Here is a 15,019-nt window from a genome sequence, read left to right on the forward strand (position 1 = left end):
GGTAGGAGGTAATGGTATTGTATTATGGATGGTAGGAGGTAATGGTAGTGTATTATGGATGGTATGATAGATGAAAGGGAAAGTGTATTCAAAGTGGTGTACCAAAACACCTTATTTCATATTGATACATATAATGCACATGTGCATTTCTAATATTGGTAATGTAAAAAGTAGTGTATTACATATGGTAGTGTAAATGAAAGTGCAATTGTCTAATATATGTAATGAATTACGGAATTTGTCAAAGAAATGACAGAAATGCACATGTGCATGCTTGTGTATTATGGATGGAATGATAGATGAAAGAGAAAGTAGTGTACCAAAACACCTTATTTCCTGTTGATACATATAGATGCACATGTGCATTTCTAACATTGGTAATGTAAAAGATAGTGTATTACACGTACTAGTGTAAATGAAAGTGCAATTGACTATTATTTGTAATGAATTACGGAATTTGACAAAGAAACGACACATATGCACATGTGCATGGATAACTGTTACTCGAAATTTTTTTTTTTTTTTTGAATTTTTTTTTTATTTTTTTTAACAAAATATAGCGATTTTTTCAAAAAAAATAGTAAAAAAATAAAAAAAAATGTTTTGGGTGTTTTTTAGATTTTTTTAGGAATTACTGTTTGTGTTCACACTGGTTCTCGCGGTTCTCGCAATAAGGGGTGGTTCCTAACGGATATTTGTCCTATATATATATATATATATATATATATATATATATATATATATATATATATATATATAGGAAGGTTTAAATGAAAACCACTAGTTATCGCAAAAACTCGAAAAGTAACTAAAAAAGCCTAAAAAACATACAAATTTTTTTGCATACCAATTTTTGCTATTTAAATTATATTAAAAAAAATTCAATTTTTTTTTGTAATGCACATGTGTAATAGTACTACACATCTGAATTATTACACATGTGCACTACAAAAAATTTTTTTTTTCGAAAAATAGTTTTTTTTATATAAAAAAACTAGCGATTTTTAATAAAAAATTGAAAAAATAATTTTTTTGTGTGTTTTTTAGACTTTTTTAGTTAGTTTTCGAGTTTTCGCAATAAAAGTGGTTTTCATTTGAACCATCCCCTATATATATATATACACACACTAGATTATAACCCCGTGTATTACACGGGTTGAATGTAATTTTATATACTAACTAATAAAACAACATATCTTAAAAAACCTAATTTATTACATGGGTTGAATAAATGTAATTCTATATATTAAATAATAAAAAATATTTTATTTTTAAGAACCTTGTGTATTGTAATTTATATACCAAATAATAAAAAAGTTAAATCTTTAAAAACTCTATGTGTTATATGGGTTGAATAAATATAATTTTAGATTAATAGTATATTAAATAAATATAATTTGGGATTAATAGTGTATTAAATAAATATAATTTTGGAAAAAGTCTTATATATAAATTTGAAGTAATCAATATATTTGATAAATAATAGAATTACTAATAACAGTAAAAAATCTAATTTATATACTAAATAATAATTATAAAAGAAAGGCGGAAAACCTCAAAAATAGGTGCCCCAATGAATGACACGTGTCACATATTAGTTTCTTTTATTATATAGTTTAGATGTTCACATCATCGGTTGTTTCAATCGATAACATAATTTGTTTTCATATCATGGATCGATAACTAACGCTACAAATGTGACAAACAACACTACAAAAAGGGAGGTGGATATGAATTACCGAGTATAAAGTTAACCGAATAGACTATAAAGAAATGGAAATAAATTAGAGTATATGGTCTAAATATGGAGTAAAGTGAAATAACAAAGCAAAGTGTGCATGTTCTAAATATGGAAGAGAGAAATAAGTCGTTTTATATTTAAGATTAATGAATATATAAAACTCACTGAAATTAAACTAATAATATTTATCCATAAAATATTAAACTAATAATATTTAGTAGGATGGTTATCTATAATATAAGATATTAAACTAAATAATATTTAGTAGGAAGTTATTTATAATTAATTAGAAGATATTAATTAAACTAAAATAACAATTATCTATAAGAGATGGCCTAATATAATGACAAGTGTCCCTAAAATGGTTTCCTTTATTATATAGTAAGACTAGCGGTAACACCCGTGTGCAAACACGGGTCGTTTCTTAGAAAACAATGAATAGCCAATATTGACAGAGAGTAAAAAAATAATTAGTGCAGACTTATAAAATTGATATACACTAATGGTCAGTAGCTTTATTCAATAGCAATTCCATTATTTTAATAGCAAATTACTGTTGTCTATTAACTGTTAAAAATTTATGTTGTTTTCCAACAGACTTTCCTAAAAAATGTTATCCATTATTTCCAACAGAGCCTGCCATATGGATAGATAGTAAACAGATATGCATGTTAGTCAACCTATGTTAAAAAGGTCAGTTAACAGAAATTACAAAGGTTAGTAAACAGATGTTAAGAGAATAATGTTATTAACAAAGAATTTAGTACTCTCATTAAAAATGAGAGCTGCAAACACGAGTCGTTTCTTAGACAAACATGCATAACACATATTAATAGAACATATAGATACGTGCATAGATATTGTACCAAAACGTTTTATCTATTATAGCTAAAAGACAAAAATAAACATAGAATATCGGTTAATATATCAATTACATACAATTTAACTGTTTACCCAAAAAGACAATATAAACTGTTTATAGACATGCGTACTTCGTAGAATTTGAATACAACTTAAAGTTCAACAAACGTTAACTACAAAAAAACAATCACCTGCCTTAACAACTTTCAGCAAAACTAAATCAAGGAATCAGCAGATTTTAGAAATCAGCAAATCCTTATTCTCTCATCAACATTTCCCGGATTTGCCCTTTGCATTGGAGCTCAAAATCTAAGGAATCAGTATCATCTTCATCCCTATCAAGCTGAAGGTTAAAAAGATCTTGGAGGTCAACTGGATTCAGACCAAGTGCATTCTCCCTTGATATCTTTTCAACACTACCATCAGACTTGATCAAAGTCATTTCATGGGTCTGTTTGTCAGACTTCCACTTTTGTATTTTTGAATCTGATGGGTTTCTTGGGAGAAGTTTTATTTAAGAGGAGTTTGGCGATTGAGGCATGCTTGCCAACTTCTGAAGTGTTTGAGCAACTTGAGCTTGTAATTGCAACGAAGCATCATCCAATCCATATCGTAACTGAGATAGACTCTTTTCTGTGCTCAGCATACCTATTTTCATCTTTCTTATCCATCAGTTGTTGTCTTTTTCTTTGGTTCAAGGCATCAATTGATACATCTGCTGATGAGAACAGCTTTTTAGATGTAACGGTCTGCCGACGTATAACAGTCGTTTCATCTTTGTATATTGGCTTTTTAGGAAGGGATGGATCTGTCTTTCTTCTCTCTTCTAACCTACTGTAAGCTAGATTAATAGACTGCTTAGTCCATTTTCCAATTTTTCTAGCAGTCCCAACCTTAGCTGCTACAAGTTTTGCCTTCATTCTCTTATACTTCAACACTTCATCCACTTCAACCTTTTTATATTGTTTCCAGTTGGGAGCAGATTTTGGCATTTGAGGATCTTTATTTATCTTTTCAATTCTATTAACTTCCTCATTAAGAGCCTCAAGGGGCCAATCTTTGAAATCAGATATGTAGGCTTCGTAGGGCTTTGTTTCCATGATAGTATTCAAGAAATCATTTCTTAATGTCTTTTCTAGCTCAGCATTTGGTGACAGATTTGACATATTCTTACTCAGGTCTCTAGCAAAATCTTCCAACTTCTTGACTTCACCAAGCCAATGTTGCATGCGGGCTGATAAATTAATGTCTCCTAGCCCTTTACACTCTTCATTTGCCTTATCTTCTGCTTGCTTGCCCTTTAGCTTCACATATTCATAAATATTCTTTGGAGTTTCAAATCCCTGAAGAGATGGGAAGGTTCTTTTCGATGGATCATCCTCTGTGTAAAATTAAGTCATTTCATCTTGAACTGCAAGCAGTTCTAGAGGGAAAGTTACTCCCAATGATTTGATCTTTGTTGATGGAGTAGCTGATAACGGAATTGGTGCGGGTACATCTTTTTCTTTCTTCTCTTCTTCATGCACCATGAATTTTCTCTTTCTTGTATAAACAGATTTTGGAGAAGGAGGAGTTAGGGAAGAAAAAGGTGCCATGACTGTAAGGGTTGATTGTGATGGAAATTGAAATTGGGTAGAATCAGTGGATTGACTAACAATTGTTGAAACAACTGGTGTCTCAACCGCTGTTGTCTTAACATATGCTGAAACATTTGTTGCATCAACAATTGTTTCAGTCGAGGTTGGCAGTGGTGATGAGGATTTTGTATTCTGCTTTTTGACAGGTGGTTTTTCTGGTGAGACTTTTGTTTTAGGTGTATCAGAATCTGACTTCTTAGGTTCAGCAGTGGTTTTGAGTTTCGCAGCAGTGGTTGGTTTTTCTGGTGGTGATTCGTTATCTTTCTGTGATTTTCTACTATTTGAAGTTCCAATGTTAAGCACTTCATCTTCCTCTTTTGTATGCTTCCTCTTCTGTTTTCGTTCAATCTCCTTATCTGTCTGTTTGTTAACGGAATCATCAATTCCCTTTTTCTTACCAGTATCAGATTTTCCAGGAGATTTTGTAGAAGTTTGTTTGGCAGGCTTTGGATTTTGTTTTGGCTGATTCCTTGGTGTTGGTTTGCCAAAGTTTTTCATGGAATCCTTTTTCCTCTTTTCAGCATCATCTTCATCGTCTTTTTCAAACACAGGTGTAGGGGTAGTACCAGTTACTTTGCAATGCATTCTTTTATGCCCTTGATGTCAGCCTGTGTGTCTTTGTATCTTGCTTCAACCATAAATCTAATTAGCTTCATGTGGGAGTTAAGTTGAATCTCAGCCAGTTCCCTTTGAGCTGCAAGAATGGGTTGTACCGAATTCCAAAGCTCTTGGCATAACTGCTGATGAGAAGGTCGACTTTTGAAAGCATCCACCAACTGCTTCAATTGGTCTTTCATATCAGCAACAGTTGTTTCCAAGTTAGATATCCTGTCCGTCAAATCCTGGTATTTTAATCCATCACCTAACTTAATAGGATCATCTGAATTCCCACCAGAGGTGGTTGTATCTGCTTTTCAAAGAGGAGGTATCTCCAAATTTTCATTAGCAGATGCCCCTTGTTCTTGGTTCTGGGGACTTCCCTCTGCATCAGTGGTTACCTTAGTGATCTCACCCGTGGTTAACTTGAACTCACCAGTGGATACCTTGATAGACACAACAGTGGTTGCCTTCAAGGGAGTCTGACTGATGAAACTACTGTCCAAATGTAAATCAGTGGATTTGACATTTGTAGTAGCTGCTCCACTTGAAAAACCATCAAGAATTTGCTGAAATTCAAGAGGTGTGGCCTCCTCAACTATTTCTGGGTTAGTTAATTGAAAAGGTTTAGACATAGCTATTGTTGAAGTTAAACTCTCAGTAAAGTGTTCGTGAGAGGGATTCCTATCTCTCTGAATGTCAATAGCTTGAAGCAGTGTTACAAACTTTGGTGGAATGGAAGATGAAGGGATTGCTGTCGAAAGAGATATTGCCGCGGGAGAAGGGCTTTTAAGTATACTCTCATATGAGGGTATGACATCATATTGTGGTGTCCCTGTGAATACAACATGTTCCTTTTGTGAGGAATCATGAGGAGTTTGGTTTATGGATTGAGATCTTTCCACATGTTGTGAGGAAGTAGCAACAGTGGTTTGTAGTGACATCTGTGTTGTCACGGGGTTAACCTCTGGGATCTCATCTTCCAGAGGACCGGTTTTGATGGTTTCGGTGGGCTTTTTGGATTTTGTTGTGGTCTTTTTAAGTTTTGTTGGTGGGGGTTTCACAGCAGTGGTTGTAGTGCTGTGATCACCAAGAGTAGTGGGCTCAACAACAGACGTTTGAGGAGCAGTTGTAGACTCATCTAAAATTTCCTCATTCCCCTTTGCTTCAGTTTTGAAAACATCTGACTCTTTAGCCATAAGGCGATCAAAAGTTAGACTATTCATTTTAATACCTTCACCTTTTTCAAAAGCTTTTTGAGAAACATTTTTTTGCAGGTAGTAGCTTAATAGTCTAGGAAACAAAAGAAAACCAGCAGGTTTCCCCTTTTTAATAGCAGCAACATTCCCCTTTTTAATAGCAACAGTTTTGCCCTTTTTAATGTTATTTAAATTTGCAACCAAATCATCAAACAGTGTTTGGGAGTAGTTAAAATCAGTATTTGTCAAAATTGCATACTCCAATGACCGAATTTTCAAAGGTATTTCATTAAAAGAAGTAGTTTTATTTGAGAGACATATTAAGAGAGTATGGAACAGGAATTTCATCGGCGGTGGAAAATTACCTTTAAACATAGTGGCCTTATTCAACTCTCCATCATATCCCCTCCCCTTCAAGTATGTTTGAATCTCATTTTTCGGCAAAGAGGTCTTACCTGCCAAGTCGTATGCCTCAAATGTTGTTGATATGGTACTGGGGGTAATAGCAACCGATTCACCTCCGACTTTTGAAGTTATACTTACGGCCACATTGTTTTGTTCTTCAATACTCGCATTAACCCAAAAATCGCGAAGCGTCTCTTGGAAAATGGGTGCGTCGGTGGTAAGAATGACCTTATATTTTGATGATGTAAGAACATCAATCATCGAATGATAGAGACTATTGTTCTCGGTTTTCTCAAAAATAGCAACATAGTTATGCGATTTTTTCATCACCAAAGTCATGATCGGAATTGAAAGTTGCGAGAGGTTGATGAAGAAGTGTTGAAGAAGAAGGTGGAAACCGGTCTACTGAATTTTAAACTCCAGACGAAAGTAAAACCTCTGTTTGGGTATGAAACAACGGTTTATAAAGTGAAAAGGTGAATGCTGACGTGTTAGAAGTTAGAAAGATCTGATGGCTAACATCTGTCCACGTCACAACCTCTGCTCTGATAATGGATGACAGTTGTTGCGAAAACCACTGTTGGCCAACAACAGATGTTAGATAACATTAGTAACTAGACAATACTGTAAGATTGATTCGTGACCCAAACGAGTCAATCGGAAGAGCTCTTATCCGTTTCAGAGGCGAAAACTAAGAAATGGACTAGAAAAAATAGCTTGTTTCACTTAAAAATGCCTTGTATATTGATTTCACAATGATTATAGTCAGACGGCACTTCGGCAGCACTTCGGTACTGGGAAATCAAAATCATACAAATGATCTCGCTTGAAAGCTATTTATAGGTGGCTGATTCCGCTTGAAATAGACATATGACAGTTCAAGCGGAATCACTGATGATCTGATTTCGCTTGAAAGTGTTACATGACATTTTCAAGCAGAATCACATACTCAAGCGAAATCAGCTCAAATACACCCTAAAACCTCCTATTTTCTCGTACAACGTTCCCTGATCTAACAATTCTAATGCTAGACTCGATACAAGACGAAGTCGATAGACGTATGCACCAACAGACTCCCCCTCGGATGTTGACGAGTCTTAAGTGTCGAGTCTTCAACGTCTTTAGTCTTTATCAGTTTACGGGCTTCCAGAAACTCTATCTGGCTCTTATCACACTCTATTTCTCTTGCTCAGATCTCTTGATTCCTTAAGGTCATCAGCATCAGCAATCTCAGGATCAGAACCTGGCTTTTTGACATTCCGACTCCCCCTCAACTTGTGCTGGGATCGTAGTCTGGCTTTTTTCAGGTTCAAGCATCGTAACCAGGCTCTCCTGCAAATCCTCTACCCAAAACATAAGTTTCATAAAAATAAGATATAGCAAATTTAGAAATCCTGCTAAGATCTTTAAGACACAAATTTAACACATCATTTTCAAGAATCAAACAGAATGATTTATCATGTAAGTCACTGAGGAACCACCTGTATGAATATCATTTTCTTTTCAAAACACACACTCCCAAACCTGTTCGTCATGTTTAGCCTTCAGAATTTTGAAAATCAGCTTTTCAACTTCAGTTGTCTAAAATCTTTTTGAATTTTCAAAAATTTATGCTAAACACACCTAAAATCTTTTTGGATTTATGACATAACAGAAATGAAAAGCAGTAAAGAAATATTTACATACAATATTTTTTTGTGAGTTTGTGTAAGAGGATCATATCAGTTTATGAGACTAATGTAACAACTCTCACTATAATTATTTTTCATTATGTTAATTGTCCAATAGGAAACCCTAATTAAGAAACCAAGTAATCCTACATAAACCCTAAAAATTTCAGAACATTCAGAATCAGGATCAGGGCCCCTAAAACTCAAGGGGGTTAAACCCTAATTGATAATTATCCTCAGAATACGTTGTCTAAATAGAATTTTATGAAAAAATCGACTCACCAGGGCTATGCAGGTGACCAGGCAACCCTAGGCTAGGGGGTGTGCCCCGTGACTCGCGACAAGGGACATGTATCCCTTCGCGACACGCGGGCGGTTCCAATTTCGGGTATAAATCAGGGGGCTTGGGACTTGAACTGGTTGCTTGTTTCGACGGTAAAATTCGAATTGTACGCTGAGATATTCGTAGATTACTACAAACACCCACGAATCACTAAACGGTGTCACGATAAACAGGGTAATAACTCGATCGCTATTACGATTCAATGTCAAATCGATTTAAACTATCCAACGAATGTTTAAGTGCTGCTCAAATTGGGTTTATACTTTGTCATTCGTCGTTAATTCGATGAATGTTTAAGTATCGTACTTTGTCATTTGTTGTGAGGGTTTTAATCTCGTGAATTGTCGTAAATGCTGTATTAGTTACTAAACCGGTTCGTGTGCATTGTTATTTAAATTAGGTTAACAGGCTAATCAATAGGCTACGCTCTGCTTACATAAACCTACAATGTGAGTCATTCTCTTTTTAGCAAATTACTTTCAAAATCCTATTTATTTTCCAGTTATAATTACAGGGATTAAGTCTTTGCAAATCATAAATTACTGGCAGTAAGTGGGGTATTGTGCACATTACTGTTATTTTATCAGATTAGGTGGGCGTACCTAAGTCATGCTACATGTCACTTTTTAGGTGAACGGACCTAAATAGTGATACACATCACTTTTGGGTGAACGGACCCAACAGTGATATGACCACAGTCATAGATCCGGTCGAATGACAACTGGACCAGATAATTATAAGATAGGAGCAATTGTAATCGCTCTTAATACTGTGAATTATAACAAATGCGTTGTTTTAAGTGAAATGAATGATTCACTCAGTATTTCCCGCTGACAAAACCTTTTTCAAACATGTTTCAGGTGATTTGTTGTAATCCAGGAAAAGTGCCGTGAAGCACTACAAGCTTAAGGAAGTGGCTCAATATCAATAAATAAAGAAACATGTTTTGTAAAATAAAGATTTCCCAGTGAAATCACTTTATTGTAAATTACAGGGTTTTATCCCTAAATTATGTAATAAAGTAAACGGGCATTTTTTTGTATTAAAAGATCCTATATAAAAGACTTCCGCTGTCGCCTAAATTAAATACCACGGGGTTCCTGTCCTGCGGCTCTGGACCAGGTCAAACCGGGGCTAGGGCTGTGACAGGAAAAGGTGGTATCAGAGCCACTGAATTAAGCCTATTAAATTATTTGGGGAATACTTAAATTTCTGATTTTCATTCTGTGATTATGTGTTTTATTAACTGATTATTTGTTAGTTACAGTATGGGTAAACAAAGACTTTCGTCTATCTATCATAAACTAGATACTTCACCTAAAGAAAAAGGAACCTCATCCTCAAAATACCCAGCAGATCTGGAAGAAGGAATATTTGTCCGTAAGGCACAATATGAGAATCCACTTACCCCAAAGAAAAGAAATTTGATTATTAGGAAAAGTCAGGAGAAAGGAAAGAAATCCTAACCAAAGAAAGTGAGATTTAATCCAGAAACCCAGGAAATAGGCAATAATCCACCTTGGGAAGACAAATTAGAAGAAAAATGGGCAGATCTTTATATGTTAGCCACTGTAGCAGAAAATGCAAACCTTTAAACTACCGATACCCTGATCCAGTATTCAGAAACCAGCTACCCAGTAAATAAATAAATAAATAAATTCTAGTATGTTCTAATTTTCCGTTATCCTTTGTAAAAATTAGTCGCACGGTATGCAATAAAATTTGAATATTTATTTGATAAATTTTATTATAGAATTTTAACTTAGCATTTTTGTGCATTTTGCATATATGCTAAACAGCATGAATGAGCTATCTGAAGCCTTTCAGAATCTCAATCTCTATCCCGTACCAATAGAAGTTTCCAACGACTTCACTGGTTACATTGCTGATTTGGAGGAACCTATGGAATTTCAAGCTCCACCTCCAGAGAAAGCAAAGCCTAAGAAAAAAAGAAGATATGTAGGATGCAGGAAAGTGCACAGGAGGAAACCAGCAACTAGGAAAATTCCCAAAATAGAAAATCCTATGGATAAAGGAAAAGGGATAGAGACCGGAGAGAGTTCTAGGCTAGCAGGGATAGAAATCGGGGAAAATTCTAGGCAAATGGGAATAGAAATCGGGGAAAGTTCTAGGCAAATCGAGGAGTTGCCGCTGCAGGAAGAATTAGATCGTATACTGGCAAGCTGTGACATTATCAGGCCTATTAACAATAACCTCAACCCTTATCCTGTTCAAACCCAACTTCCAGTGAATTTAAAACCAGCTATTCCAGACCCTCTAATTCACACTCAACCTTTAGGAGGAATAGACGAGTGGTGGACTAACGACTGGCAGTTTCAAAACATAATAAATAGTCCTTATACCTTCCTCCCTCAGTTCGACCCAGAACCTATACCAAACCCACCGATGAGCAACGAAAACTTAGCCGAACTTCGCCAGTTTGGCAAAGAGCTGATAGGAACAGGGAATAAGATCCGGGAAATGGGAGAACAAATCTCTTGGAAATACGACGAGAGGGAACGTCGTTACTAAAATGCCAGCTGGCGAAAGAATCGGGAGGTTGAGAGACTGTGTTTGTATAATAATAGTAATAACAAAAATATAACTTTGTAAAATAGGAATAAAACGTTGTAAGATAAACGGTGTATACGGATGCCTAATATTTATAAAAATGGAAGTCGAGAAATCGACAATTTTGACTATACGTGTGTTGAAAGATTTATGTGATTATGTGCAATTATTTTATTATAATTAATTATCGATTATTTGACACTAATAATTTATACCTATAATAATTACCAGATGGAAAACGCTGGTAATGAACCAGTTAATGAAGTAAATCAATCTGAGCAAACTCAGGAAAATCAATTTATGACTAGACAAGATATCGAAAATATTGTTGCTCAAGGGATAGCTAATGCTATTCCAACAATCCTGGCGGCTGCCCAGAAGCCTGCTGAACCTCAACAAATTATTCCTAGTAAATGTACTCAGGAAGGTAATTTCAGTAATAGCGTAAATGGAGGCAGCGATCATGATAATAACAACAGTGCTCCACGACAGGCCCCACTTCTTAAGAAAATGAAAGCTGCAACGCCTGGTTGCACTTACAAAGAATTTCTTGCTTGTAAACCAGCTGAATTTGCAGGCAATGAAGGGGCAACTGCGACACTGCGTTGGTTGGAGAAAACCGAAGCAGTACTTATGATAAGTAAATGTGCCGAAGAAGATAAAGTCATGTATGCGTTGCATCTTTTCAAAGAAGGGGCGCTAGAGTGGTGGAATACGGTACTTTAAGCCAAAGGAAGAAATATGGCCTACGCCATGAACTGGGAAGAACTTAAGTAGCTAATGGAAAGAAAATTCTGTCCCGAGTATGAAAAAGAACAAATGGCAAATAAGTTCCTAAGCCATCGTATGGTGGGTGTAGACTGTCGAGGATATACTTCAACATTCTTCGAATATGCGAGAGTGGTACCAACCCTGGCTTCGCCAGAACCGGTGCTTATTTCCCGTTATATTTGGGGATTGATTGGCGAAATCCGTAATATTGTTAAAGCTGCGAGACCTCGCACGGTTGACGATGCAGTAGAATTAGCTAACACCTTAACTGATGAGCTGGTACGCACAAAAGAAGAAAACCGGAAGAAGGAGTTGGCTCAGAAAATTACCCAACGATTTCGTATGGGTAATAACAATAGCAAGTTCAAGAAGAAGGGAACCGGGCAATCTTCCACTCCGCCCTTCTGCAGAAATTACAGGAAGAAACACTTTGGAAGGTGCAATCTGACCTGCAACTTTTGCAAAGTATTCGGACATCGGGAAGAAGACTGTAGAAAGAAAACCATAATCTGCTACAACTGTGGAGAAACTGGGCATTTCAAAACTGAATGTCCCAAATTGGTTAAAACAGCAGACAACAAGACTAAGACGACCGACGGAACCACTAAGAAGAGTGCAGAGCATTCCAGCTAACTACTCAAAAAGCAGAACTCATTCCAGATGTGATAGCTGGTACGTTCCTAGTGCATAACGTATATGCAAAAGTATTATTTGACTCTGGTACAAACCAAAGTTTTTTTAATACTTCATTCTGCCAAGTTCTTAACTTACCCTTAAACACCCTTAGGCAGATTTTTACAGTCGAAACGGCAGATGGAAATTCTGTTAACATAGATAAGGTTTTGCGAGAAGGAAAGATAGAATTATTAGGACATAAGTTTTCTGCAAACCTGTTACCTATGACATTAGCCGGATTCGGTGTGGTGTTAGGAATGGATTGGTTAGTAGCCAACCATGCTCGAATCCTTTGTGATAAGAATTCCGTAGAAATTCATACCCCTACGGGAGAAGTAATTTTAATTACAGGAGACAAACCTCGAAAGCCACTGAAATTCATTTCAGTAATGAAGTTGGTCAGTTATTCAAGAAAACAAGGAATGGTGTATATGATTTCTGTAATCATTAACACTAAGTGTAAGGAACTTCAGAAAATCCTAGTAGTCTTAGAATATCCCGATGTATTCCCAGAAGAATTACCTGGATTACCACCTGACAGGGAAGTAGAATTTAGGATTCATCTAATTCCTGGAACTACACCAATAGCCAAAGCACCTTACCGGCTAGCACCCACTGAAATGCTAGAATTGAAAAAGCAGTTAGATGAATTACTAAGCAAAGGATTTATACAACCTAGTTCATCCCCTTGGGGAGCACCAGTGTTGTTCGTGAAAAAGAAAGATGGACCGATGAGAATGTCTATCGATTATCGGGAACTGAATAAGGTTACAATTAAGAATCGATACCCATTACCTAGTATTGACGATCTTTTTGATCAACTCCAAGGAGCTAGGTATTTTTCTAAGATAGACTTACGCTCCGGATATCATCAATTGAAAGTACAAGAGGAGGACATACCTAAAACTGCTTTTAGAACTAGGTATGGTCATTATGAGTTTATAGTCATGCCCTTCGGACTAACAAATGCTCCTGCAGCATTCATGGACATGATGAATCGGATTGTAAACCATACTTGGATAAATTTGTAATTGTCTTCATCGACGATATACTTATTTATTCCAAAAGTCATGACGAGCACTGTCAGCACCTGCGTGCACTCTTAACTTTGTTAAGGAAGGAAAAGCTTTACCCCAAATTCTCGAAGTGTGAATTCTGGCTGCAAGAAGTGCAATTCTTAGGACATATGGTAAATCACGAAGGTATTCACGTAGATCCTTCTAAAATAGAAGCAATCACCAAATGGAAGGTTCCGCAAACGGCTATGGAAATCAGAAGCTTTCTAGGCTTAGCTGGATACTATAGACGATTTATTAAGGATTTTTCTAAGATAGCTGTACCTTTGACTAAGCTAACCTGTAAAGCAGTTAAGTTTGAATGGGGACCTAGACAAGAAGAAGCTTTTAAGGTATTAAAGCAAAGATTGACAAATGCTCCAATTTTAACCTTGCCAGAAGGAACTGAAGATTTTGAAGTATATTGTGATGCTTCAAAATTAGGATTTGGATGTATGTTGATGCAACGCAAGAAAGTAATTGCGTATGCCTCCAGGTAATTGAAGAAGCACGAGGAAAATTATACGACTCATGACTTAGAATTAGGAGCTATAATTTTTGCCCTTAAGATCTGGAGACATTATCTGTGTGGAAGTAAGTTTACTGTTTATACAGACCATAAAAGTCTAAGATATATATTTGGGCACAAAGAGTTGAATATGAGGCAAAGAAGATGGATGGAAATCCTAAGTGACTACGACTGTGATATTCAATATCACGAAGGGAGAGTAAATGTAGTCGCAGATGCTTTAAGTCGTAAGTATCATGAAAAGCAAAAGCAAGTCCGTGCTCTTAGATTAAATCTGCAATTAGATTTAATGGAACAACTGAAGAAAGTTCAAGAAACAGCAATCGAAGACGACGCTGAAGGAATGAAAGGACGAATAAAAGAGTTAGAGCAAGGAAATAATGGAATTTGGAGATTCCACAAGAAAAGAATTTAGGTACCTAAGCAAGGAGAATTAAGGGATAAGATTTTAGAAGAAGCTCATAAATCTAGGCATACCATGCATCCAGGTAACAATAAGATGTACCAAGATTTAAGAAATAACTTCTGGTGGATAGGTATGAAAAAGGACATAGCCAGATATGTTTCTAAGTGTCTTACTTGTTCACAAGTAAAAGCAGAACATCAGAAACCTTCGGGACTACTACAACAGTTAGAAATGCCTTTATGGAAATGGGAACTCATAACAATGGACTTTGTTACCATGTTACCCAAAACCAGAAAAGGTAATGATGCGATTTGGGTAATTGTAGATCGATTAACCAAATCAGCTCATTTTCTACCCATAAAAGAAACCTTTAGCATGGAAAAATTAGCAAAATTGTACGTAGACGAAGTAGTATCCTTACATGGAGTTCCGCTCTCCATTGTATCGGATAGGGATAGTCGTTTCACTTCTCATTTTTGGACTAGTTTCCAGGAAGCAATGGGAACCCGACTAAATTTAAGTACTGCCTATCATCCACAAACAGACGGACAAAGTGAAA

General features: G+C 35.9%; 1 protein-coding gene across 1 annotated transcript; it reads right to left on the reverse strand.

Moving 5' to 3' along the window:
- Positions 1–3,993: 3,993 nt before the first annotated feature.
- On the reverse strand, positions 3,994–4,737 carry LOC110887617 (flocculation protein FLO11-like). Its single transcript, XM_022135194.1, has one exon. It carries the CDS (start codon positions 4,735–4,737, stop codon positions 3,994–3,996), a length of 744 nt encoding a protein of 247 aa, XP_021990886.1.
- Between the last annotated feature and the right edge of the window lie 10,282 nt (positions 4,738–15,019).

Source organism: Helianthus annuus, chromosome 14, assembly GCF_002127325.2.
Source record: "Helianthus annuus cultivar XRQ/B chromosome 14, HanXRQr2.0-SUNRISE, whole genome shotgun sequence".
NCBI classification, from domain to species: Eukaryota; Viridiplantae; Streptophyta; class Magnoliopsida; order Asterales; family Asteraceae; genus Helianthus; species Helianthus annuus.

Coding starts and splice junctions, on each gene's coding strand:
- LOC110887617 (XM_022135194.1), bottom strand. CDS start 4,737: ATGAAAAACTTTGGCAAACCAACACCAAGGAATCAGCCAAAACAAAAT.